The 26796-nt window shown below is 46.7% G+C and overlaps 1 protein-coding gene across 1 annotated transcript in view; it reads right to left on the bottom strand.

Annotated features, from left to right (window-relative positions):
• Positions 1–1516: 1516 nt before the first annotated feature.
• The window catches only part of LOC127653649 (uncharacterized), a 39135-nt gene continuing 13855 nt past the window's right edge, over positions 1517–26796 (bottom strand). Inside the window, exons 2-8 of the mRNA XM_052140419.1 lie at positions 26129–26217; positions 25526–25593; positions 14946–14995; positions 3883–3947; positions 3517–3586; positions 2899–2973; positions 1517–2793 (exon numbers count right to left, since the gene is read on the bottom strand). Coding sequence (XP_051996379.1) covers positions 2500–2793; positions 2899–2973; positions 3517–3586; positions 3883–3947; positions 14946–14995; positions 25526–25593; positions 26129–26196 — 690 coding nt within the window. The 5' untranslated portion in view covers positions 26197–26217 and the 3' untranslated portion in view covers positions 1517–2499. The remainder of the gene's footprint in view (positions 2794–2898; positions 2974–3516; positions 3587–3882; positions 3948–14945; positions 14996–25525; positions 25594–26128; positions 26218–26796) is intronic.

Here is a 26796-nt window from a genome sequence, read left to right as displayed (position 1 = left end):
ATCTCTCCTTTTCCCTTGCTCTTCCTCTCCTGTTCCCCTCCTCCGCTCTTCCTCTCCTGTTCCTCTCCTCTGCTCTTCCTCTCCTGTTCCCCTCCTCTGCTCTTCCTCTCCTGTTCCCCTCCTCTGCTCTTCCTCTCCTGTTCTCCTCCTCTGCCCTTCCTCTCCTGTTCCCCTCCACTGCTCTTCCTCTCCTGTTCCCCTCCTCTGCTCTTCCTCTCCTGTTCCTCTCCTCTGCTCTTCCTCTCCTGTTCCCCTCCTCTGCTCTTCCTCTCCTGTTCCCTTCCTCTCCTCTTCCTCTCTTGTTCTTCTCCCCTCCTCTGCTCTTCCTCTCCTGTTCCCCTCCTCTGCTCTTCCTCTCTTGTTCTTCTCCCCTCCTCTGCTCTTCCTCTCCTGTTCTCCTCCTCTGCTCTTCCTCTCCTGTTCCCCTCCTCTGCTCTTCCTCTCCTGTTCTTCTCCCCTCCTCTGCTCTTCCTCTCCTGTTCCCCTCCTCTGCTCTTAATCTCCTGTTCCCCTCCTCTGCTCTTAATCTCCTGTTCCCCTCCTCTGCTCTTCCTCTCTTGTTCTTCTCCCCTCCTCTGCTCTTCCTCTCCTGTTCTCCTCCTCTGCTCTTCCTCTCCTGTTCCCCTCCTCTGCTCTTCCTCTCTTGTTCTTCTCCCCTCCTCTGCTCTTCCTCTCCTGTTCCCCTCCTCTGCTCTTCCTCTCCTGTTCCCCTCCTCTGCTATTCCTCTCCTGTTCCTCTCCCCTCCTCTGTTCTTCCTCTCTGACGGAGCTACCAAACTCAACTGTTTCTGTCAAAGATAACGCATCACTCTCTCTGTCACCTGACTGCAGCTGGATCTCTCTCCTCTCTGTCTCATCCTCTCTGACGGAGCTACCAAACTCAACCGTTTCTGTCAAAGATAACGTGTTGTGTCAGGCTCTTATACTAGAGATGCACCAATTACAATTTTCTAGGCCAATTCTGATTTTAGCCGATTCCGTTGTTCTAACCACTTTACAGCAGACTTCCATTTTTTTTTTTTTTATAAAACACCATATACTTTTACCCAAACTGAATAATAAAAACACGTTTAAATGGGTACATTTTCTATAAATGTTTTCATTTTTTTTCTGACATAGCCTACTGCAGTTCTTGTTAAAACATACTAGACATGCAAAATCTGTGCATTTTGGGCACTTTTTGTGTGAAATCATATTTATTTTTGTCCATCAAAAGTGTGCTTTCACTTTTAATTAAGCATGAGCAGCGCAGCAAAAATAGACTCGGATCTGGCCCATTATCTGTTCACCGATGCCAACAGTGACGCATTTCAGCCGGCTTTTTATTTCTCATCTCCATAAATATATCTAGTAGTAAAGCTAATGCAAGGGCTAGAAATCAATGAATTCTTTGCTAATACTTCCTCGTCATCATGGAGAGCGCAGTTCGCACCGCTTTCTCCTTTCCACAAGCGCGTGCTCTCCCGTGGCGTCTGTCGTTGCTATGCAACAATGAACTTGCGCGCCTGTAAAACGAGCGCGCCGCGTCGCTATTATGAGCTAATATCCAAAATATTTCCATATGTGTCTCTTTCCTCCTTTCTTATCAACAAGTGGATTTACAGCCACCACATCAGCAGCACCGCCGGTCGCAATGTCTCAGCACTTTTATGAAGAGGACGCAACTGCACGCGCTTCGGGCATGCACGCGCATCAAGTACCGGGTTTGAGAAAACCTGGTACCGTGGCGTGACGTTTAAAACAAAATTAGTACCGACTTGGTACCGGGTCTTTGACAACACTCATAAACGTTGGCTGCGCTGTTTCTTACCTTGCTCTACGTTGACTTTACTAACGTTAGTTCCAGCTTCTCCGTCACCACCTTTTTTAAAATATTTGTTTAGGACATCTCGAAGGCCTCTATTTTCTTCTTCCCTTCTTCTCTTTTCTTTTCTTTTCTGAGCACCAGACTTGTGCTGACCGGACATTTTGATCGTAACGTTAGCCTACTGAACTTCAAATCAAATGACAACATCAAATTTTGATCAGTGGCCAAACCAGTTTTGTTTTGGGGGTGGGCGGGGGTTCTTGACCACTATTTCAAGGACAATTAGGAAGAAAACAAATAAAAAGCTTTCATGTAACTTAAATATTAGATATTTTTTCCACAAATATGCCTATTTTATTTATTTTTTAACAATTATTCCATAATTTAATGAGGGCCCAGTTCTGGGCCCCCCTACCCTGGGCCCGGGACAACAGACCCGTTTGTCCCCCCCTGTCGGCGGGCCTGCAGATAGACATACTGATATACATACAGACACACTGATACAGACAGACAGACAGACATACTGAAACAGACAGGCAGACAGATACAGAAAACAGATACAGACAGACATACTGATACAGACAGACATACTGAAACAGACAGACAGACAGACAGATACAGACATACTGAAACAGACAGACAGATACAGAGACAGACAGACACCAAGTCTGTCACCAATAGGGAAAAAAAATTTAAATATCAGGGTTGTAAAATGATGACACTCTAACATTTTTGTTGTCCCTAACCGCTGACATGAAAAGGAGCATGTCCTCCCTGTTTTTAAATGTAAAATAGAATGGGGCTCTTATTTCATCATCCTCATCCAAAGTTGTGTCACAATGTGTATGCAGTCGAGCAAGGGCTTTCAGTGCATCTTCCTCCTCCATGCAGTCAATGCGTGGTGGCAAGTACTTGCTCTTCATCAGCTGGTGATTTTCCTTCAACCATTCAACACCTTTCCTGATGCTGCTCATCATATTGCCATTCTTTATGAAAAATATTTGAAAATTAACAGCAATCAACAATTTTATAGTTTCAAATAAATAAAACTTGAAGTCTAAATATATACATAGCAGAACTCTACAAAATACCTCAAGATTGTGTGGTGGCGTGACCCCCTCCAGCGCTCCTACGCCATACTCAATTTCTCCTGGTCCATTCATCGGCTGTAGAAGAGCACAATGTGATGTAATGTATTTCAATTGTCCATAAGACTACAAAATTATCATTTAATAAAATTTATAATTTCATGCACACTCAATGCAGAACCAAACAAAGAGTTGATATACTTCTAATTTACACATGAGAGAATTCAGGTATTTGTATCAATCCACTTTACAAAAACAAACAAAAATAACAAAGGTTATTGTCCCTGCCCTAATACAGGGTGTCCACCAGTTAAGACTTTTAAGCCCTTTTTAATACTGCATCATAAAACTACAACATTACATTTAGCAAGAACATACATTTAAAGTAGTACATGCCTGTAATGATCAGACTAGCTCTAGACCATTTGGCTTGGGGCACATGTGTTCACAGGGGTCTTTTAGGGTCTTTCAAGGATCAACCCTGGATCAATGGGACTTACTTGGTGTGTGTTTTTAGAACCCAGCTGATCTCTGTGTCCCCTGAAAGTCTAAGTATAGAATATTGTCGACTGAAAATCGGATAAAAAAATAAATAAAAATACTTTGACAACAAAAGCTTACTTCACTGTCAGTGAGGCAAGATCCAACCGCCATGGCCTCCTCAGCCCAGTGTGCAAGCCACCTTCCATGTCTGACAAAATACAAAAAGACAACAATGAGAACAAAGTTGTGCAGAATACATCAGTTGGTTGTCTAGTCATCAATAGTCTGTGCTTCCAAATGGAACACAGTATGGTTGTGAATTCAATCCCTGGGGCTGTCACCATTCTGTCCCTGAGCAAGGCACTTAGCAAAGCACTTGGACAGTCCTGAGCAAGGACTGTCCCTAAAGTTAGTTTACTAAAAGTCACTCTGGATAATAGTGTCTGCTAAATGACAAATAATAATAATTTGGTTAAAAAAAAAAAGCATAATCAGAAACCCTACCCTCCAAGAGCAAAATTCTCCATGAGGAGAAGGCACCACCACCGCCTGATGACTGGAATGTCATGCTGAGAAAAAAGCAATACTTCAATGAATACTATGAATAAGATTAACAATAATAATATTAATATTATTAATAATTATGAATCTGTAATCTGATATAACAGTGCCGGGAACAAAACATATGAAATTAACACAAAAGGAGAGTCAAAATTATATCTGTTAAGAACAATCGTCTGACTGTATGGTTCGATATAACTAAAAACTATAATTTTTGATAGTAAAGAATATTATAGTATAAGCCTAGATACAGGTTACATTAGTTATTTATAGCCATAACGTTACTTATCGATAAATACATTTCCCGCAGAACACATTATCTTTCTAAAGTTGGCTAACGTAAAGTTAGCTTTTAGCTCACCCTCATGTTGAACTGCTCGGTTAAAATGTAATTGAAGATGACGCTTGAGGTGACTTTCTCCTGACGGTTTATAATAATGTATTGAGCAGAACGGACAGTGATATTGGTCACAGCAAGACGAACATTTAGAATAATTAGGTAAATTATTTCCTTCCAGTGCCGTAATATGCATTTTGAGCGGGTAAAACTGATGTAGTGAAACTGCGCATGCGCGGGGTAAAACTGCTGGTGTGAAACTGCTGGTGTGAAACTGTGGCTCTGCGGCTCTGCAGTCAGACCCTTCTCGTTTGAGTTGGGAGCCGGATGTTTGCTGGATTCCATCTCTTAAGATAACGTTACCTAGTGTTGCAGACTGTTTGTTGACGCTGTTGAATAGCAGAAGCACTGAGGCAAGGCTCTCGGAAGCACACATAAACGTCACATCCTTTGGATTTTTCCGGTAAAAGCAACATTTGCATAGTTTTTTCATCTGTTGATTTGTTCTTCACGATGGTAAGACTGAAATAATGCCTTCTAAAGCTTCACAAGGACATGGAAAATATTTTTTTTTTTTCCTGCAAACTGAAAGCTGATTTGTGCTTTTAGAGACTGAGTTATTTCAAATACAGACTTATTTGTCATACTAGAGACAGATTTGTTCCAAATACAGACTTATTTGTCATACTAGAGACTGATTTGTTCAACCTAAAGACTGACTGACTAAATGTGAATTGTTTTCTGTATTTTCAGATTTTTTTCTGTTGTTAATTGCTCTGTATTGTAAATGTATGGTTTTATTTGTGAATTACAGACTTATTTGTCATACTAGAGACAGATTTGTTCCAAATACAGACTTATTTGTCATACTAGAGACTGATTTGTTCAACCTAAAGACTGACTGACTAAATGTGAATTGTTTTCTGTATTTTCAGATTTTTTTCTGTTGTTAATTGCTCTGTATTGTAAATGTAAGGTTTTATTTGTGAATTGAAATGAAATTTAAGTGGTTTGATTTGAATATCAAATTTAAACAAATTTCTGGGAATATAAGAGAGCAATAATTTGACTTAAATAGGTTTTAATAAAAAATATAAAATAGATTTTCACTAGGGAACAAAATTAGTTTAAATAATTAAGTAATAAAAAGGGAATCAATTAGTAAAACCTAAAAGTAAGTTTAAAAGAGTTCAATTAGTAAGCTGAATCATAAAATTAGACTAAAAGAGAGTAAATAAGATTTGATAATTAAGTTCATAATTCTTAAGAAAGAAAATAAAGAATAAGCATAGAAACCAATTTATTTTCATTTAATATTTTTATATTTGCTCATTGTTTACAGTGACATTGCTGTCATTGATGTTTGTTTTATTTTTTTTTCTGGAAAAAGAAAACGTCTAGGTTACGGATGTAATCTCCTTTCCCTGATGGAGGGAACGAGACGTTGTGTCGGAGAAGTGACACTAGGGGTCTCTCTTGAGCACAGAATATACCTCTGATCTATGAAAAAAGGCCAATGAGAAGTTGGCAGCCAGTATTTGCATACCTCGCCCCCGGACATACGGGTATAAAGGCGAGGAAATACTAGAGTTCAGGATTTTTCTGAGGAGCCAGAAATGGTTCTGGCCACTACAGCGGTTCGGCTCAGCAACGTGGCCGGGAAGACACAACATCTCGTTCCCTCCATCAGGGAACAGAGGTTACATCCGTAACCTAGACATTCCCTGTCTGTCGCTCTCTTCGATGTTGTGTACCTCTTTTCTCTCTATGTTTCTCGCATAGAGCAATAGACAGCCGGGGCCCTTACATGCATTGAGGGAAGGGGGTCTTACCCAATTTCCTATTCTTTCAGGGGGAAAAGACCCTGCGGAGACCACACCTACCCGGCGGGGAGGTAAAATGGCGAATACATCACATGTGTTTTTAGGCGACACATGGAAGTGGCACGGTGGTAGATCCAGCCTCAGCGAGGGGGAGTTGCTACAACACGGCGACCGGGGGGCAGCCGAAACTTACCCAAGGAAAACGCGGGTCCGCTCGTAAGGGGACCGTATTGCGGAAAATACACATGGGGGAGTCCGAGTAGGAGTCCTCACCCTGCGGAGCACCTATTCAGTACAGAGTAGACTGAGTACCCGCAGTGGATTGGGTTGGCAAGTTCCTCCGCTGAACTGCGGAGCCATGAGGGCTAGGGAGGAATGGACCAGTGATTCGAGATGTGGAATCTCCTGGGAAAAAAAGACGCACAATTTTACCTCAACCGAGGGAAAGGGCGCTATATGCAAGCGATTCACTCCAGGCAAGTGTCACTGACAGAGAACGCTTGCAGGTCCCCGACCCTCTTGATGGAAGCGAGTGCGATCAGCAGGGCAGTCTTGAGAGAGAGGGCCCTGAGTCCAACTGATTCTAGCGGCTCGAAGGGAGGTCTCTGGAGGCCTGCGAGGACTACCGAGAGATCCCAGGAGGGGAACAGGCTTGGCCAGGAGGGATTTAACCTCCGGGCGCCTCTTAGGAACCTGATGATTAAGTCGTGCTTACCAAAGGATTTGCCGTCTACTGCGTTGTGGTGAGCCGCGATAGCAGTGCCATACACCTTTAGGGTGGAAGGGGACAGCCTCCCCTCCAGCCTCTCTTGCGGGAATAAGAGCACTGACCTTCTGCGCACCTCTGTGGGTCTTCAGCCTGGGAAGAACACCAATCTGCGAACAAGCGCCACTTCAGGGCGTAGAGCTGCCTGGTAAAAGGGGCTCTGGCTTGGTTGATCATGTCCACGATGGTAGGTGGTAGACCAGCTAGATCTTCCGCGTCCCATCCAGGGACCAGACGTGAAGTTTCCAGAGGTCTGGATGCGGATGCCAAAGCAAAGAAGGTCCTTCCTCGGGAATTTGCCAGGGAGGGGCTGTCGCGAGGAGTGCGAGGTCCGAGAACCAGGCCCGGTTGGGCCAATAGGGAGCCACTAGTGTGACTTGTTCCTCGTCCTCCCTGACCTTGCACAGCACCTGTGCAAGAAGGCTCACTGGGGGAAATGCATACTTGCGTAGCCCCGCGGGCCAGCTGTGTGCCAGTGCGTCTGCCCCAAGGGGAGCCTCTGTTTGGGCGTACCAGAGCGGGCAATGGGAGGTCTCTAGGGAGGCAAGCAGGTCTACCTGGGCTCTGCCGAATCGTTCCCAAATCAGCTGGAACGACTTGTGGTGAAGCCTCCGCTCTCCACTGGGCAAGCGTTGTTATGACCGTGCATCTGCTATCACATTGAGTTTGCCAGGGATGTGAGTGGCATACAGCGACGGGCGAGTCGTGATGTGACGGGAGCGTAAGCCGCCTTGGCGATTTATGTACGTTACCGCAGTGGTGCTGTCTGACCTGATTAGGACATGTTTGTCTCTAATTAATGGGAGAAACTTCCACAGGGCAAAGAAAACAGTCAACAACTCTAGGCAATTGATATGTTGCGACGGAGGATGCTATATGCCCCAGGAGCCTCTGGAAGAGTTTTAGAGGGACCGTTGTGCCCGGCCTGAATTTGGCGAGGCGTCTCAGCACCGACTGCACACGCTCGTTGGTGAGACGTGCGGACATTGAGACTGAGTCTAACTCCATGCCGAGAAAGGAGATGCTCTGAACCGTGGTGAGCTTACTCTTTTCTCGGTTGACCTGAAGTCCCAAGCGGCTGAGGTGCCTGAGCACCTGGTCTCTGTGAGCGCATAGTAACTCTCGGGAGTGGGCCAGTATGAGCCAGTTGTCGAGGTAATTGAGTATGCAGATACCGGTCTCTTGGAGTGGGGCAAGAGCTGCCTCTGTCATAAGCCGCCGCCTTTCTTGGGTACAATGAAGTAAGGGCTGTAGAAACCCTTCTTCGTTTCGGTTGGAGGGACAGGCTCTATCGCGTCTTTGAGTAGAAGAGTAGCGATCTCCGCACGCAGGAGTTTGGCATGTTGGCCGTGCACTGCGGTAAAGCGGACGCCCGCGAAGGGGGGCCTGGCAAACTGAATTGCGTAACCGAGTCGGATGGTCCGGGCCAGCCAGCGAGACGGGTTGGGAAGTGAGAGCCACGCATCCAATCTCCGTGCTAGGGGCACCAAATGGACAAGTATTTTTGACGTACCCGGCAGGGCTTCGCAGCAGGCGGAGCAGGTAGCACGCCGTCGGGAGGCGAGGACGCGTCCCGAGGCTCTGGTGCTGAGAAGGACTCGAAGCACTTACCTTGCTCCGCACACCCGGCAGGGGGCAGGTTAGTGACTGAGGAGGAGGATTTGTAATGGCATCCTCTGGACTCGTCAGAACCGGCCGGCCGGGGAACAGTCGTGGGGCTGAAGTGCTGTGAGAACGGCATTTGCGGGCCAGATGACCCAGAGACAAAGGAAATAGCTCTTTTATTCAGAATTTGTGTACCGCTGCCCTAGTTAAGGGGAGCGGCAAATTAAATGTATTCAAAGAAAGATTCTCCTCCTGGCTCTCCACCGGGAGACGGAGTGGTCTTACCATCTCCAGAGCTAACGTCTTGGGCTCTGGGTCATCCGTCTCAGGAGTGCCTGGGAGCCTTCCGGGTCCTCGAGGGGGTCCGTCAGACGGGGGGCGTCTGCTTCCTGCGGGGCGCTCGACGCGTGGGCTGAGAGCTGGGCCCAGGTTGAGGCGGAGCAGCTTGTTGTTTCCTCGCATGGGGTCGCCCTCAGCAAGCAGACGGGGCATGGCCCGAGGCGGCGGGGCAGGATATGAGATATCGCCTCCGTCTGTTTCTTCATCGCGGAGAACTGCTGGGTGAAGTCCTCGACGGTGTCGCCGAAGAGACCGAACTGGGAGACTGGGGCGTCGAGAAAGCGAACCTTGGCGGTCTCACGCATCTCGACCACGTCCAGCCATAGGTGTCATTCCTGGACCACGAGGGTGGCCATCGCCTGCCCGAGTGACTGCGCCGTGAACTTCGTGGCTCTAAGGGCGAGGTCGGTCGCTGAGCACAGTTCCTGCAGCACGTCGGGATCAGGGCTACCCATGTGAAATTCTTTAAGCGCCTTGGCCTGGTGGACTTGCAGGAGGGCCATGGCGTGCAGGGCGGAAGCGGCATTTCCGGCGGCGCTGTAGGCCTTCGCTGTCAGCGAGGATGTTGTCCTACAGGCCTTGGAAGGGAGTACAGGGCGACCCCGCCAGGTGGTAGGGTTTCCGGGTCATAAGTGGAGAGCAACAGCCCTATCCACTGGGGGAATCGCCGTGTACCCGTGGGCCGCTCCGCCATCGAGGGTAGCGAGAGCGGATGAGCGCATGGCTTTGTGATGTCGTGTGGTGAACGGTGCCCTCCACAGTGACGTCAGCTCTTCTGGGAAAAACGGGACCGGGGGGGGCGTGGCTGTGAGCGGCACCCGGACTCCAGGAACCAGTCATCCAACCGCGATGGCTGTGGGGAGGACGGGGGGTTCCAGGCCCGGGAAAGCATGTCGGACATCTGGGCGTCAGCCTCAGCTTGGGCGTGCTGGCCCGAAGGCGGCAGCCCAAGGGACGGGTGGTCCGAGGGGGGGTACCCGACGGAGCCGCACCTGCTGCCATCCCCAGATCGCTTCCAGTGCCACTCGCATCGTCCTCAATCCCGTGGGAAGAAGGAGCAATGCGAGGGGCGGCTGGAGTGGCTTGCTTTCGATTGAAAGCGAGCCGTGACCGCAATGTTGTCATAGTCATGCTGTCGCAGTGAGAGCATGAACCATCCACAAACGCAGCCTTGGTGTGATCGCTACCCAGACACACGAGACAACGCCTGTGGCCTTCTGAAGCGGAGAGCACTCTACCTCCTCCAGGAACTACACAGGGGCAGAAGGGCATCTTTATAAAGACGCGTCCTGAAAAGGACGTTCAACGCCGCTGTGTATTTTGCTCTTTTACAGAAAATCACTCTTTTAGAGGAAATCACTCTTTTAAATAACTCTTTCGAGTTTGGGTTTACTGTGCTGTCGAAGTGCCCAGGGGCAACATGCACTGCAGTGCAAAGAGAAATCGTCGCTGTAATGCGCCCTCAATCCAACAGCATGCAGTAGCGTCAGAGGAATACAGGAACAGGTGTGTCTTCACGCAAACAGCATGCGCAACCATAGGCTCTGAAGAAATTTTCTGAATGTCCGGGGCGGGGTATGCAAATACTGGCTGCCAACTTCTCATTCTTTTCATAGATCAGAGGTATATTCGGTGCTCAAGAGAGACCCCTAGTGTCGCTTCTCCGACACAACGTCGAAGAGAGCGACACACGAGGAACAGTAACTACAATACCTTTCAACATAAACCAATGAATGGTTCAAACTCATCTTTATTGTCTGTCTGTTCATTCCATTCTCACTACGGCTCCCTACGAACCTAGGCACTGGTCCACACCACCCTTATACAACTTACCTGGTGCACTGAGGGTGGGCGTTACAGTTACAAAAAAGCAAACAAACATGTTTTCTTCTTTAACAACAATTGAAAAAAGCTAACTCTTTTCAAGCAACATATAGTCCTCAAATATTTCATTAGATTAGCCCAGGGGCGATTCTAGGGTCAGAGCTTTAGGGGTGCTGAGCACCCAATGAGCCCCACTGCCACCACCCACCCTCTTTTCACACAAAGACAAAAAATATGTCTATTGAAAAATAACTTTATCATTTTAACATTGGTTCAACTAACTCCAAAATCCAGATTTTTTTTTCTTTTTTTTGAGACCTTTTCAGAGCACCAGCTTAATTGTGAGAGTTCACACAGACAGCCCCCTGTAACAAACACAAAACCTTCTTCACTCAGCTGGTTTTCCTGACCGTTAGCTCCTTTTGTATCAACAGTCATCAGATTGGTTAGATTAGATTCAACTTTATTGTCATTGAACAAAGTAACAGGTACTTGGACAACAAAATGTCATTCATCTTCTGTAAATTATTTACAAATGGCCATCTCTAACATATCTGGTTGCACGCCTGTCTGAACTTTCATAAACCAATATAAGTCATCAATAAATAATAATAAAACAAGCTTCACATCAAGAGCAAAAAAAAAAAGAAAGAAGGTAAAACCAAAAAGTCCAAAATATCCAGATTATTTACAGAGGTCTTGAAAATACTTAGAAAGTAAAGATATAAAAAAAGAAAGAGAGGGATATCTTTGAAGTACTTCACCTGAATCCCCATTTGGCTCTACTTTGGGAGTTAATCTATGTCGCCGCACTTTGAGGGTGGCAAACCTGTCAATGACCCTTTGGTGTTCAATTTTTTCAAGCAACTCCTTCTCAATAGACATCACAGCTAGGTGCTGGAGTCTGCTTTGGCCTGTGGTCCTCTTGAGCCATGTATGGAGCCGACGCAAGGCACTAAAAGACCGCTCACATGTACAGCTGCTAACTGGTATTGTCAAGGCAACCTGCATAATAGCTTTCAGTGAAGGGAACATTTCCGAATCTAGGAGTTTGTACACTGCTAGCATGTCCTGAACTGTACCAGCCTCACTCTTGCGCTTCAGAAAGTTTTTTGCAACTATCACTTCCTCTGACTTAAGTTCAATATGGTAATGCAGAGCCAGTGCTGTCAGATGAGTCTCAGACAAGAAATGGCCTGAGGTTGGACTGCATGCCTGAATTCCATTGAGCACATCCTCATTCACACCAGAAAAACGCCTCTCAAGTTCACAGATCATTCGGTCCAGACAAGGAAACAAAAGTTTCCTCTTGAGATCTTTAGACTCTGAAGAGCCACAGGTTTCACTGCCTGCCCCACAAGTTGACTCAACAACATATTCATCCATTCTCTTTGTCTTCCGCCTCTGTCCTGAGGATGATTCTACTGCTATCTGGTTTGCCTCACACATAGCTATTGTTCTGGAGTACAGATCTGCAGCAGTGGTATCACTGCGTTTCTGCTTCATGGTGTCAGTCACTGCATTTTTGTATGTCACTGCTTGGGCAATGTCAATGGTCTCCTACTGTAGGTATCTGTGTAAACCTGCTGTTAAAGGCAGGAGAGTGTGGAAAACCATCAGCAAATACACTGAGGAGAATTTACTGAGTTTTGCCCTCAATCCAACTGCTGTAGGTGTCTTGATTGTGGAGAGGCACTCAATGATAGCAGGGAAATTATCAATCACTGCAGTCACTGAATGAAGCTGGCATGCCCAGCGTGTAGTTGACAACTGCACAAGTTCTCTTGGCTGCAACCCTAACTTCTTTTGAGTGTCCACAAACTTATGGTGGTTTACAAGGGAGACACTAAAGAAAGAATGGAGACTTTCCAGCATGTTGAAGAACTCTGTGGCTTCAGAGACAGCTTTGCATGTGTGACATAAAACAAGATTTAACTCATGTGCATAGCAATGCACATAAATTGCCTCAGGGTGCTTTTTTTTTTTTTAAATGGGCTTGTACACCCCCAACATCCCCACTCATGACAGCTGCCCCATCGTAGGTCTGTGCCACACATTTCAACTGATCAATTCCCTTCTTTACCAACTGATTTTCAATTGCAGATGTTATGGAAGTAGCATCAAACTGTGACACCTCTGTAAGGGCTAGGAACCTTTCTTTGACGGCACCCTCAACAGACACGTATCTAACACAGAGTGCCAACTGTTCTGTCTTTCCATCCCTGGCCTCATCAGCCATAATGGCATACATATTTGCTCCCTTTATCTCACTGATGATATTTTCTGTTAGTTCTTGTGAACAGCACTCTCTCAGCTATCAGATGAGAGGTACGTGGTGTTTGAAGGGGCTGTGTATCTCTGCAAGAAGAGATCAAATTTGGTCAAAAGTGACATGCACTCTAGGAAATTGCCTTTGTTGTGACTCTCATCTGTTTCATCATGACCTCTGAATGCTATGCCTTGCTTCCCCAAGAAGCAGGTTACTGCCATAATACGCTCTAGGTACTGCCTTCTTTCACTAATTTCAGTGGTACTTGCTGCCTCTATCTGCTCTACAACATTCCCTTTTGACAGGCTTGCTTTGTAGCTGTTCCAACAAACCACACTGTCCTTATGTGATTGTGTTGTTTCATGTTTTTGAAACTTGCTAAGTGACTTTTGCCAGTTATTAACTCCATCATTAACAAGTGCATCCTTTCTGACATTTTTGCCAAATACCCTACAAGGAAAGCAGAAAGCAGCATTTTGTCTAGCTGAGTATTCCACCCATCTGAAACTTTTGAACCACTGTTCTTGAAAGGCTCTTTTTTGTGTGCCAAACTGAGTATGAGGGTATTGAGACAGCTTTAACTGTTTAGGACCAGTGTCCTTATCCCCTAAGTCTGAACAGCTCTCTTCTATCTCTGCTGCTTTGGCTTGGTGGTCTCTATGTTGCACTCCCTCTGTCTCTTCATTTCTTTCACTAGTCAATACCCTCTCATCCCTTATGGACTCTCCCTGTTGTTTTCCTCCTCTATTATGAAAAAATGTGGTGTAAAATAATGTTACAAAAAGTAAATGTAATATAGGCTACTTAATGCCAATAAGTTAGTATAGTAGTATGAGTAGTTACTGTTTTGCTTGTGTAATAGGGTGATTTGTTAATAATTTTTTAAATTGTTGAGTCAAAGATCAGAGGGATCACACTTCAATTCATGAGTACAGTATATTCATAAAAGTAAATGTAAACACATCTATTAAAAGCTTGTTAAGACTTTCAAGAAGGTATAAAATGTTTCTATAATGTATAACATAGTAAATACTGTTTGAGAACGTTTGTATGTAAGCTATACCTGTTAAAGATTTCAGATCTGTTAGTTTAGTCTTTTTGAGAAAACCGATCCGTGAACTCTCAGCACGATGCCTCATTCTCGGTGTAGCTTCCGGAGAGAAAACATCGTTGTCTGAGTATTCATTTCTATCTCGCATTTCCAGCATTTCCAGGCAGTTACATTTGGAGGTCCCACCGAGATGGACGTGACGAGGGCCAGCTGTCTCTGATAGACGTCCCCGATCATCATTCACCTTTTCACACATCTACAGCCAGGGTGGACAATAGCGTGTGGTGATTCAACGCCTGCCGAAAAAGACTTGCATGCAATCTGAGGTTAACCACGGGTGCCAAGAGAGCTGCGTTGTCCATTCTGCAGAGAAGTAACTTCACCACACTGACATAATCCACGGGTCCAAGATGGAAATGGAGTCTTCAGAGATCGATGACTTGAAACTTGAAGTTGGTGGTGCTTTGTACAAGTTAACGAAAGACAACTTGATTGAAGTTTGTGATTTTCTAACGATTGCTGGGTGGGAATTTGAAAAAGTGTCCGGCAAAAGTCGTTCCTTTCATATATCACGATGTATTTAGAGAGAGAAGAGTTAACTAAATTGGAGGATCAGAGCATGGCAGAGTTACTGACACTTAATGATACAATTACCGAGCTGCAACAGGTTTTTAAAAATACAGTACAAGACAAGGTAACCTTAAGTAAAAAAACCAGACAAATTCTGCAGAAGAGCAGGTCTATCAGACTTCAGAGGAAGAGCGTTTAGAAAAAGAGATAGAATCATTACAGCTAGCGTTAGCATTATCACTGCAGGAGAAAGCAAATAAAACCAGAAAAACAGAAATGCCAGTCAATAGGGAGGGTAATAATGCCAACCATGAAAATGCCTCTGTTCAGCAGAACACCCAGCCCCGGATCTCATTACAGTGGGGTAGAGAATACAAAATATCAGGCCAGATTGGTGAGCCAGGGCAGAAGGATAAACTTACCTTTTCTAGTCTTGCACACCAGATCGAACAAGGCATCAGTAAGGGTTTTCCTGAAATAGAAATAGTTGATGTAGTTATAAGGGCAATAGCACCAGGTTTACAACTGCGTAGCTATCTGGAGGGCAAAACCAACCTTACCTTACCTATCTTGAGGAGGATTCTCAGATCCCACTACCAGGAAAAAGGTGCAACAGAACTGTACAAGCAGCTCACATCGGAGGTTCAAAGTACTAAGGAAACTCCACAACATTTCCTGATACGTGCTTTAGACTTGAGGCAAAAGATCCTGTTTGCATCACAAGAGGCAGAATCTGGACTAAGATATGATCCCGTCCTTGTGCAAAGTATGTTTCTCCATACTGTCTTAACAGGCCTGCAAAGTGAGAGTATTAGGAGCGATCTCCAGCCGTACCTACAACAAACAACAACAAGTGATGAGCTGCTCCTTGAGAAACTCAATATTGCCTGCGCCAACAAAACAGAAAGACAAAACAAAAAGCAATTACTTGCCCAACAGCGACCAACCACTGTGCAATCAGTCCAGTCCCATGACACACCTGCCGATAAAAAAGGTAAAAACATGAATTCAGAACGTCCAAGCAACATCCAGTCAGATGTGCTAAACGAACTGAAAGAAATGCGCTCTGACATGGCCACATTGATAAATCTAAGTGCTGAAGTTGCACAAATCAGAGAGTCAATTCAACAGCCTAACTCACAGACACAATATCTGACCGCACCTGTACTGCAGGAATGTGCCCCACCTCCTCAGTTTCAGTACCCACCGCAAAGCTACTGGCGTCCCCAAGGACCATGACGAAGAAGAGACACAGCACAATATCAACAAATGTTTGCCCCACAGCGCTACTATCCCATCCCAAGTCGTGCACGCCGGAGAAAATGTATTGGCTGCCAACAAAGGGGAAGTGAGTATTGCACCCATTGCTACAGGTGTGGTAGTACTGAACACTTTCTCGCTGGTTGCAGAGTGAGTAACCACGCAGAACATGGACAGTCCTTTAAACGAAAGAGGGTTACCCCACGGGACAGGGAGTAGCCAACAACAGAGTAATGTCCCAACATTATTGCTCGCACTGTGGCATTGCTGAGACAAACCAAAGACTCGGAAGATGTGCATCCTGTAAAAAAACCTTTTACTGTTCGAAGATCTGTCAAGCCAAACATTGGCCAGAACACAAGAAACATTGTAACCAGCATTATCACCAGAAGGCAAATGTCACCTGCACCAAGTAAAAGGACACCCGATCTCGTCTTGTAGGTAAACGATGTATTGTTGAGTGCTACATACAAGGACATAAAACTCGTGCATTGTGGGATACAGGCTCTCAAGTCTGTATTGTTGATGAAAAGTGGAAAAGGAGACATTTTCCAAGAGAAAAATTAAAAGATGTCTCTGAATTACTTGATGCACCTGATGATTTGAAAATAACAGCTGCTAATGGGCAAAATATGCCTTACATAGGTTTCATTGAAGTCACTTTTGGATTAGCTGCTTAAGGCGCTAACCCCAAAGAACTTGTTATCCCCATGTTAGTGATGAAAGGTGGAAGACTTTCGCAGCCCATCCTAGGCTACAATGTCATTGAGCAAATAGTAAAAACCTGTACTGCAGAACAACTGGATGCTGCAACAAAAGAGAAGTTCCATGAGACATTAAAGGCAGCTTTTCCCACTCTTGAGGAAGGAAGTTTCCCAGCCTTCATTGATCTTGTGACTACTGAACAGCTGTGTGACTACATGGTGAGAACGACAAAAGGAGAGTCACTGTGCCCAAACACACCTCTGTCCAGATTGACTGCAAAGTGCAAACATGGCCATTTAAGAAAGACACTACACTTCTCTTCGAGCCTGGCCTTAACCCACAATGGGCTGAAGGCCTCGAATTTTGTGAGACTTTGGTGATGATCAGAAGAGGTGTTTCACCTTACATTGTTCTTGATGTGCAAAATCCCACTGATCACGATATTGAGTTAGCAGGAAAAACTGTTGTGGGCACAGTACAGCAAGTCCAAGCGGTTTATCCAGACACCATGTTGGAGAAACCTGATCATTCCCCCCCAGTCTCAGTGTGTCAAGTGAATGCAGATACCGGACGACAAGTTACTGAGAGCTCATGGGATCCACCAATCGACCTAAGCCATCTGACTGAACCAGAGAGAGAAGTGGTGCAGAACATGCTTCGAGAAGAGTGCTCCTGTTTTTCCAAGTCAGATGATGATATCAGACAAATAGAGAAATTGAGATTGAGCATCTCATTGAAAGACATGGATCCAGTAGCACGCACTTACCTGTCAGTACCGAAGCCCCTGTACAAAGAGATGAAAGATTACCTACACAATCTCATTGCACAAGGTTGGGTAAAGAAATCCAACTCACCTTATGCTTCACCAATTGTCTGTGTAAGAAAAAAAGATGGAAGCCTACGTCTTTGCATCGATTACAGGGAATTAAACAAGAAGACTCATCCTGATAGACAACCGATTCCTCGAGTGCAGGACATCCTTGACAGTCTTGGTGGCCACTCATGGTTTTCCTTATTAGACCAAGGAAAGGCCTACCACCAAGGTTTTATGGATGAAGACAGCAGGCCTTTGACTGCATTTGTGACTCCATGGGGCCTATACGAATGGATAAGAATCCCGTTCAGGCTAATAAATGCACCAGCAGCCTTCCAACGCTGTATGGAGGAGTGTCTGGAGGAAGCGCGAGACAACATCTGTGTCCCTTACTTGGATGACACGCTAGTGTACAGTCAATCATTTGACGACCATGTCTGTCACGTCAGAAAAGTGCTCCAGTTATTGAGGAAATATGGAGTCAAATTAAAGCCAAGCAAATGTGAATTATTCAGACATAAGGTCTGCTATCTGGGAAGGATTGTTTCAGCTGAAGGGAGTCAAATTGACCCAGCTGACACCATTGCTGTGAGAGCTTTGAAAGATAAGAGACCAAACAACGTAGGAGAGCTTCGAGCAATCATGGGCTTATTAAGCTATTACAGGCAGTACATACAAAACTTCTCACGGATAGCGGGGCCACTGTATGACTTGCTGAAAGGGACAACAGGGAACAACAATGTGCCTCAAAGCAGGACAAACATAAGACGTTTCACAGGAAAGGGGAAAGGAGTACCATCATCCAAGCGGATTGAGTGGACTGAGGATCATCAACGTATTTTGGAGCGGCTGATAGACTGTTTGGTTGAGCCTCCAGTCCTCGGGTTCCCAGACTTCTCGCAACCGTTCATCCTTCACACAGATGGGTCAAATCAAGGTCTCTGAGCAGTCTTATACCAGCAACAAGATGACAAACTCCGTGTGATAGCCTACGGTTCCCGTACATTGACTTCTGCTGAGCAAAATTACCATCTCCACTCAGGAAAGTTGGAATTTCTTGCATTAAAATGGGCAATCACAGAAAAGTTCAGAGATTATCTGTACTACGCACCAACTTTCACTGTGTTTACCGATAACAATCCACTTACATTCGTCCTGTCAAGTGCTAAACTCAACGCAACTGGATGTAGATGGGTAGCAGAGCTAGCAGACTTCCATTTTACCATCAGGTATCGTCCTGGCAAAGAAAATGTGGATGCCGATAGCCTGTCAAGAATGCCTTTCGAAGTTGAGGGGATGATGAAACAGTATGTAGAAGAGCTTACATCAGATTGCATAGCAGCGACTACCCAAGCTGTTGAGACTCAAGACTCCAGCTCACTGTGGGTTTGTTCAGTGCCTACCTCTCTGCAATGTTCAAAAGCTAATGCAGACACACAAAAAACATTGTCAATTGCTGAGATCAAACAAGCACAACAAGATGACAAAGACATTGCGCCAGTATTGCAGTGCAAATTGGAAGACAAAAAACCATCGGGACAAGAATTTAAAGCCTTCAGTATGCATAGCAAGTGTCTGCTACGTGAGTGGGAAAGACTTCAAATTGATGAAGATGGTATTCTCTGTAGAAGAACCGCAAACAAAACACAGCTGGTATTACCTGAGCGGTACAAGACCACAGTACTAAAAGAGTTACATGATGAGATGGGACACCAAGGCACTGATCGAACAACATCACTGATTAGAGATAGATTCTTCTGGCCTTACATGCAAAAGGAAATTGAACATTATGTGGCAAGGACTTGTACCTGTCTGAAACAAAAGACACCATGTAAAGAAACACGGGCACCACTTAACAGTATCATCACAATGCAACCCTTTGAACTTGTGTCGATTGATTTTCTCCACTTGGACAAATGTGTAGGCGGATACGAATATATATTGGTAATCGCTGACCACTTCACCCGTTTTGCTCAGGCTTACGCCACCACCTCCAAGTCTGCCAAAACAGTAGCTGATCGAATATTCAACGATTTTGCCCTTAAGTTTGGACTACCAGCACGGATACACCATGATCAAGGAGGTGAGTTTGAAAACCAGCTCTTTGCCCAGCTGAAAAAGAACTGTGGTGTACTTGGATTGCGAACGACACCATATCACCCCCAAGGTAATGGGCAAGTCGAATGCTTTAACCGGACGTTGTTACAAATGTTAAGAACACTCACTGAGAGACAGAAGACAAACTGGAAAGAATCTTTGAATAAGTTGATCTACGCATATAACTGTACACGATGTGATGTAACAGGTTTCTCTCCTTTCTACCTGCTTTTCGGAAGATCCCCAAGGTTACCTATTGACCTCTTATTTGGTTTCACTTCAGAAACAGGAAAAACAGATCACCGAACATACATGGAGAAATGGAAATGAGAAATGCAGGAAGCCAATGACATAGTTCGAGAGAATGTATAGAAGTCCTCAGAGAGAGGCAAAAGACACTATGATGGCAAAGTGAGAACATCCGTCTTGTATCCTGGTGATCGTGTCCTTGTTCGAAATCTGACACCAAGAGGAGGCACTGGAAAGCTCCGTAATCACTGGGAAGAGAATATCCATATTGTGATCCGGCAGGTTGGAGAAAACATCCCAGTTTATGAAACAAAACCCGAACAAGGCAGAGGAAGATCAAGAATCCTACACCGGAACTTGTTATTACCATGTGATCACTTACCTTTGGAAATTCAGCCGAAAGCAGCATTTAAACAAAAGAAAAGGATGACAGAGACACCTGCAGAAAACGCAGATCAAGACGATGACGAAGAGGAATGAGTCTACTTCTATAAGCCAGTAGTAGAGGATCAAGTGCCCATTGCAGACAGAACTACTGAACATGACACACAAAAGGACAGTTACCAAGAGACACCATCACTGGACACGGATGAGCCCGAATCCAATACAAACAAAGCTGAGATGCAGCAGGAGGATGTACTGTTGGAAGCGGAAAACCAGTGTGATGATGAACCACTAGAAGAAGCACAGGATGAGGTTTCAATGTCCCCATTTTCAGATTCTGTTGATAACGAGAGACAAGAACAAAGACGTGATTTACCAAGGAGAGAAAGACGACCTCCTAAAATCCTCACCTATGATCATCTTGGAACTCCTGTATGCTATAGTGTAGCACAGACAAATAGAATGCCTTACCAGTATCAGCCCTTACCATATAGAGAAGTTCAGCCAGCGACAGTGTGTATAAATCCATACCAAATTTACCAACCTTACTGTATGCAGGAATATTAGGCATAAAATCCATGTTTTTGTTAAGCTCAGAACACGTATGTGGCAGCGGGGGCGTGGTCAAGCGCCCGTCCGGGAGAGAAAAGCGGTAAGAGCGCTCACACCTGAGCTAAATTATGTCTAACACCTGTCTCTAATTGCAGTAGCTTGAGGAGAGCGGCGTAAAAAGCAGCAGCAACAGAGCCCAGGGGAGAGCCCGACACGAAGGCCAAGAAGCTAGTGTGTTGTATTAGTGAGTGAATTAGTGTGTGAATTAGTGTGTGAGAATTAAAAACAACCTTACCTGAATCCTGTTGCTGTTTCCATCCCTTCCTCAGTGGAAACTCATTACACTGGTGCCGAAACCCGGGATTTGCAGGAACAGTGGTCTAAAGCTATGGAACAGAGTCGCCCCATAGAGTCCTCCCAGCTGGCGGAAGTCCTCCAGTCCCTCGCTACGCTCCATCAGGGCCACCAACAGTCTCTGCTTGAGCTCCGACAGGACCAGGATCGTCGGTTCTTTGAGATCATGCGGGCTCAAGCAGAGGACCGGCTTGCCATCCGGAGCCTCCTCAGCCAGGAGGCCGCTCCAGACGCAGCCGCGACCCCGGACACCCGCGCCACACTGCCCCCACCCGCGCTACAGAAGATGGGGCCGGCAGATGATCCAGAGGCCTTCCTGGACCTCTGAGCGCACGGCGGAAATTTGGGGTTGGCCACGCAACCAGTGGGCAGACCGCCTCGTCCCTCTCTTGTCCGGGGAAGCACAACTCGCGGCACAACAACTTCCGGCAACAAGCCTCCTGGCTTATACCGACTTGAGGAGAGACATCCTGCAACGGGTTGGTCGGATCCCGGAAGAAAGTCGCCAGCTCTTCCGGGCCATGAAACTGGATAAATCCGACCGCCCGTTTGCGTTCGCCCAACGGCTCCGTGATGCCTGTCGGAGGTGGCTGCTTGCGGGGGACCGCGACGTCGAGGAGCTCGTCGATCAAGTGGTACTGGAGCAGTTTGTCCAGCGCTTGCCCCGGAAAACGGCGGACTGGGTCCAGTGCCACCACCCGGCGTCGCTGGAGGAAGCCGTACGACTCGCGGAGGACCACATGGCGGCGATTCCAAGGGCGGATGAGCCCTCTCTCTCTCTCTCCCCTTCCCCTGTGTCTTCCCCTGTTTTTCTCCCCTCCCCTCTTCCCTCTCGCTCTGCCCTCTCCCCAGGGTCCGTTCCTGCCCCCCGCAGGCGCGGAGGATTCATGAGACCAACTTCCCGGCCGTGGGAGAACCCGCCTACCCCTTCCCCGTCCTTCAGCCGCTCTCCTCCTCAGGTGGGGGCGCCCACCAGCACGGGTGCGGCCGTGGCGCCTGGGCCGGTCTGCTGGAGGTGCGGAGACCCGGACCACTTCCGGGATCAGTGTACGCTGATGGAAATAGGGACGGTGGTGCAGGTCTCCGACTTCCCGACGGCTGTTCCCGATCGGGCTGGAGCGTACCGTATTCCGGTAAGGATCCAGGGGGGTACATACCAAGCATTGTTGGATACCGGCTGTAACCAGACCACCATCCACCAACGCTTGGTTCAACCCGGGGCTTTGGGATTAGCTAAAATGGTGAGGGTGAGGTGTGTGCATGGGGATGTTCACAAGTATCCCATGGTGACTTTGGCGATTAAATTCAAGGGAAAAAACCATAGTGTGGAGGCAGCGGTTAGTTCCCGCCTCACCCATCCGCTAATCTTGGGTACTGATTGGCCGAATTTCAAAGATATTTTAGAGGGTATTTGTGCGGATGGGTCCTGCATTAAGAGGTGTGCGGTGTGCAATGCTTTGGCAGGGGAGGCGGAGCCGGGGCCGTCCTCGGCTGCTCGGAATGATGAGGGAAGGGGCGAGGTGGCCGCCCCTCCTCTCAGGGAATTCCCTGAGGGGGACTTCCCTCTAGAGCAGTCGCGGGACGAAACCCTTAAACATGCTCTTGGCCAAGTGAGAGTAATTGATGGTCAACAGCTCCGGCCGGGCATCGCCATTGCATACCCATATTTTTCACTTATTAAAGATCGGTTGTACAGGGTGACGCAGGACGCTCAAACAAAGGAGGAAGTGACACAATTATTGATTCCACGGAGCCGCCGGGAAATGGTTTTCCAGGCGGCTCACTATAATCCTATGGCCGGTCACCTAGGGGAAAGAAAGACACTTCTCCGTCTAATAGCCCGTTTCTATTGGCCGGGCATTGGCGGTGACGTCCGCAGGTGGTGTGCGGCGTGCCGTGAATGTCAGTTGGTAAACCCACCGGCCACCCCAAAAGCGCCATTGCGCCCCCTTCCATTGATCGAGGTCCCCTTCGAAAGAATTGGAATGGACCTCGTCGGGCCATTAGAACGGACAGCACGCGGACATCGCTTTGTGTTAGTCCTAGTGGATTACGCAACGCGATATCCGGAAGCAGTGCCCCTGAGCAACATCTCCGCGACGTAGTGTTGCAGGGCGCTCTTCAAAATAATCTCCGGGTGGGGATTCCGAAAGAAATCCTCACCGATCAGGGCAAAACGTTTATGTCACGTACACTTTGCGAGCTTTACGAACTATTGGGCATTAAGTCGATTCGCACTAGCGTTTACCATCCGCAGACTGATGGCCTAGTGGAGCGATTTAATAAAACACTAAAAAATATGATTCGTAAGTTCGTACACGAAGACGCTAGGAATTGGGATAGGTGGCTCGACCCCCTGTTATTCGCAGTACGGGAGGTCCCACAAGCCTCCACGGGGTTCTCACCGTTCGAACTGCTGTACGGGCGACGCCCACGCGGGGTCCTGGACATCATCCGCGAAGCTTGGGAGGAGGGACCTTCTAATAGTAAAAACGAAATTCAATACGTTCTTGATCTTAGAGCAAAACTCCACACACTGAGGAAATTAACACTGGAGAATTTGCTCCAGGCTCAAGAATGCCAATGCCGGCTGTATGACAGGGGTGCCCAGCTACGGGAATTCGCACCGGGAGATAAAGTGCTTGTATTACTCCCAACATCGAGCTCGAAATTACTCGCCAAGTGGCAAGGACCCTTTGAGGTCACACGACGAGTAGGGGATCTCGATTATGAGGTTAAACGTACCGATAGAGGGGGCGCGCGTCAAATATATCACCTCAACCTCCTGAAATTGTGGAGAGAAGAGGCGGCCTCTGTGACGTTGGCAACGGTAGTTCCGGAGAGGGCGGAGCTCGGACCGGAGGTAAACAAAGCCCGCAATCTCAACACCCCGGTTTCTTGTGGAGACCACCTCTCACCGCGCCAACTCACAGAGGTTTCCGAATTACAAAAGGAGTTTGCAGACGTGTTTTCTCCTCTACCGGGCCGCACAAACATCATACATCATATCGAGACCGAGCCGGGCGTGGTGGTACGTTGCCACCCCTATCGCTTGCACGAACATAAAAAGAAAGTAGTTCGAGAAGAATTGGACGCGATGCTTAAGATGGGAGTAATAGAAGAATCCCACAGCGATTGGTCCAGCCCGGTCGTCCTTGTTCCCAAGAGTGATTTGTCTGTACGTTTCTGTGTGGATTATAGAAAAGTCAATGCGGTGTCTAAATTTGACGCGTACCCAATGCCCCGTGTTGATGAACTGCTCGATCGGTTAGGTACGGCTCGATTTTATTCGACCTTGGATCTAACGAAGGGTTATTGGCAGATCCCCTTGACATCAATTTCCCGTGAAAAAACGGCCTTCACCACGCCGTTCGGATTACACCAATTCGTGACGCTTCCTTTCGGTTTGTTCGGGGCACCATCCACGTTTCAGCGCCTCATGGATAGGATCCTCAGACTGCACACTGCTTACGCCGCTGCCTATCTAGACGATATCATCATTTATAGCAATGATTGGCAGCGGCACATGCAACATCTGAGGGCCGTCCTGAGATCGCTGCGGCGGGCGGGGCTCACGGCAAACCCAAAAAAGTGCGCGGTTGGGCGTGTGGAGGTACGGTATCTGGGGTTCCACTTGGGTCATGGCCAGGTGCGTCCCCAAATTGACAAGACCGCGGCGATTGCGACTTGCCCTAGACCCAAGACCAAAAAGGGGGTGAGGCAGTTCCTGGGGCTGGCTGGCTATTACAGAAGATTTGTGCCTAATTATTCGGATGTCACCAGCCCGCTGACTGACCTCACTAAAAAGGGGCTCCAGATCCGGTCCAGTGGTCGGAGCAGTGCCAACAGGCGTTTATACAGATTGAAGCTGCACTTTGTGGTGGGCCGCTTTTGCATGCACCTGACTTCTCTCTCCCTTTTGTTTTGCAGACTGACGCTTCAGACAGAGGGCTGGGGGCCGTACTCTCGCAGGTGGTGGAGGGAGAGGAACGCCCGTTGCTGTACATTAGCCGGAAGCTCTCCTTGAGGGAGACTAAGTACAGCACCGTAGAGAAGGAGTGTCTGGCCATCAAGTGGGCGGTCCTCACCCTCCGATACTACCTGCTGGGGCGGGCCTTCACCCTCTGCTCGGATCACGCCCCACTGCAGTGGCTCCACCGCATGAAAGATACTAACGCCCGGATCACCCGTTGGTATCTGGCCCTCCAGCCTTTTAAGTTCAAGGTGGTCCACAGACCGGGGGTGCAGATGGCTGCCGCTGACTTCCTCTCCAGAAATGGGGGAGTGGTAGGCAGGCCGGATGACGCCCGGCCTGAGTCGGGCGGTGGGGGTATGTGGCAGCGGGGCGTGGTCAAGCGCCCGTCCGGGAGAGAAAAGCGGTAAGGGCGCTCACACCTGAGCTAAATTATGTCTAACACCTGTCTCTAATTGCAGTAGCTTGAGGAGAGCGGCGTAAAAAGCAGCAGCAACAGAGCCCAGGGGAGAGCCCGACACGAAGGCCAAGAAGCTAGTGTGTTGTATTAGTGTGTTGTATTAGTGAGTGAATTAGTGTGTGAATTAGTGTGTGAGAATTAAAAACAACCTTACCTGAATCCTGTTGCTGTTTCCGTCCCTTCCTCAGTGGAAACTCGTTACAACGTACTTCAGGGTTATGACTACCAAAACATAGTTGACAATTAGGAGATATTAGGTAGTAACTGTTAGTTTATAGAGATTGTGATGTCGGGATGACATCTAATTTTGCAGGGGAGTGTGTAATAGGGTGATTTGTTAATAATTTTTTTAATTGTTGAGTCAAAGATCAGAGGGATCATAATTCAATTCATGAGTACAATATATTCATAAAAGTAAATGTAAACACATCTATTAAAAGCTTGTTAAGACTTTCAAGAAGGTATAACACGTTTCTAAATTGTATAACATAGTAAATACTGTTTGAGAACGTTTGTATGTAAGCTATACCTGTTAAAGATTTCGGATCTGTTAGTTTAGTCTTTTTGAGAAAACCAATCTGTGATTGATTAGTTATGTCTGCAAGGAACTCTCAGCACGATGCCTTATTCTCGGTGTAGCTTCCGGAGAGAAAACATCATTGTCTGAGTATTCATTTCTATCTCGCATTTCCAGCATTTCCAGGCTGTTACACTTGCCACTATTCACTATGTCAATTTATTGTTGTTGTTTCCTCACCTGGTTCTTCCTGCATGCTCTCCCTTTCCTTTCTCCATCTCCCTCTCTTTCCCTTTCTCCTTCTCCATCTCCCTCTATTTCCCTTGGTACTGACAATCATACACAAATATATTGTAGGCAGGAGAGTTGAGGTCAGTTTGTCATGTCACAAAAATTTTATGAAGACCATTTACAGATTCTAAGGATATGATCAAAAGGCACACAGAGGCATGCCATTTTAAATATCTTTATTATTATTATTATTATTGGGCTTAGAAACTTTTTTAAATCACAAATTCCTTTCACAAGAGAAGCTGTATTCTCCATTGTGGGTTGAAATAAATAAAAAAAATAAAAGCAGGGGACCATTGCCTAGATATGTAATTTGATACAAGAACAGATAGCTGGTTTGCATTATCTGTTACTTTAGCTTAACACTTTTCAGAAGAACAAAAAAAACAAAAAACAAGACAGAGGTCATTATGGACTGTCCCTAGTCTCTCACCTGAATCTGTCTTTTTTCTTTTAAAGAACTGTCGTATGTCCATTGCTCACTGGCAGGCCACACACACGCACACACACACACACACAGAGAGAGAGAGAGTAACGCTAGGAGTTCAGGAGTTAAGCCTGTTTCAGGTTAAATCCTCTGTGTGTGAGGAATTGTTACGTTCCCGTGTTGTCTGCCC

Source organism: Xyrauchen texanus, chromosome 13 (assembly GCF_025860055.1).
Source record: "Xyrauchen texanus isolate HMW12.3.18 chromosome 13, RBS_HiC_50CHRs, whole genome shotgun sequence".
Classification (NCBI taxonomy): Eukaryota; Metazoa; Chordata; class Actinopteri; order Cypriniformes; family Catostomidae; genus Xyrauchen; species Xyrauchen texanus.
Note: the sequence above shows the minus strand (reverse complement) of the source record. Positions and strands in the feature narration are given on the sequence as shown.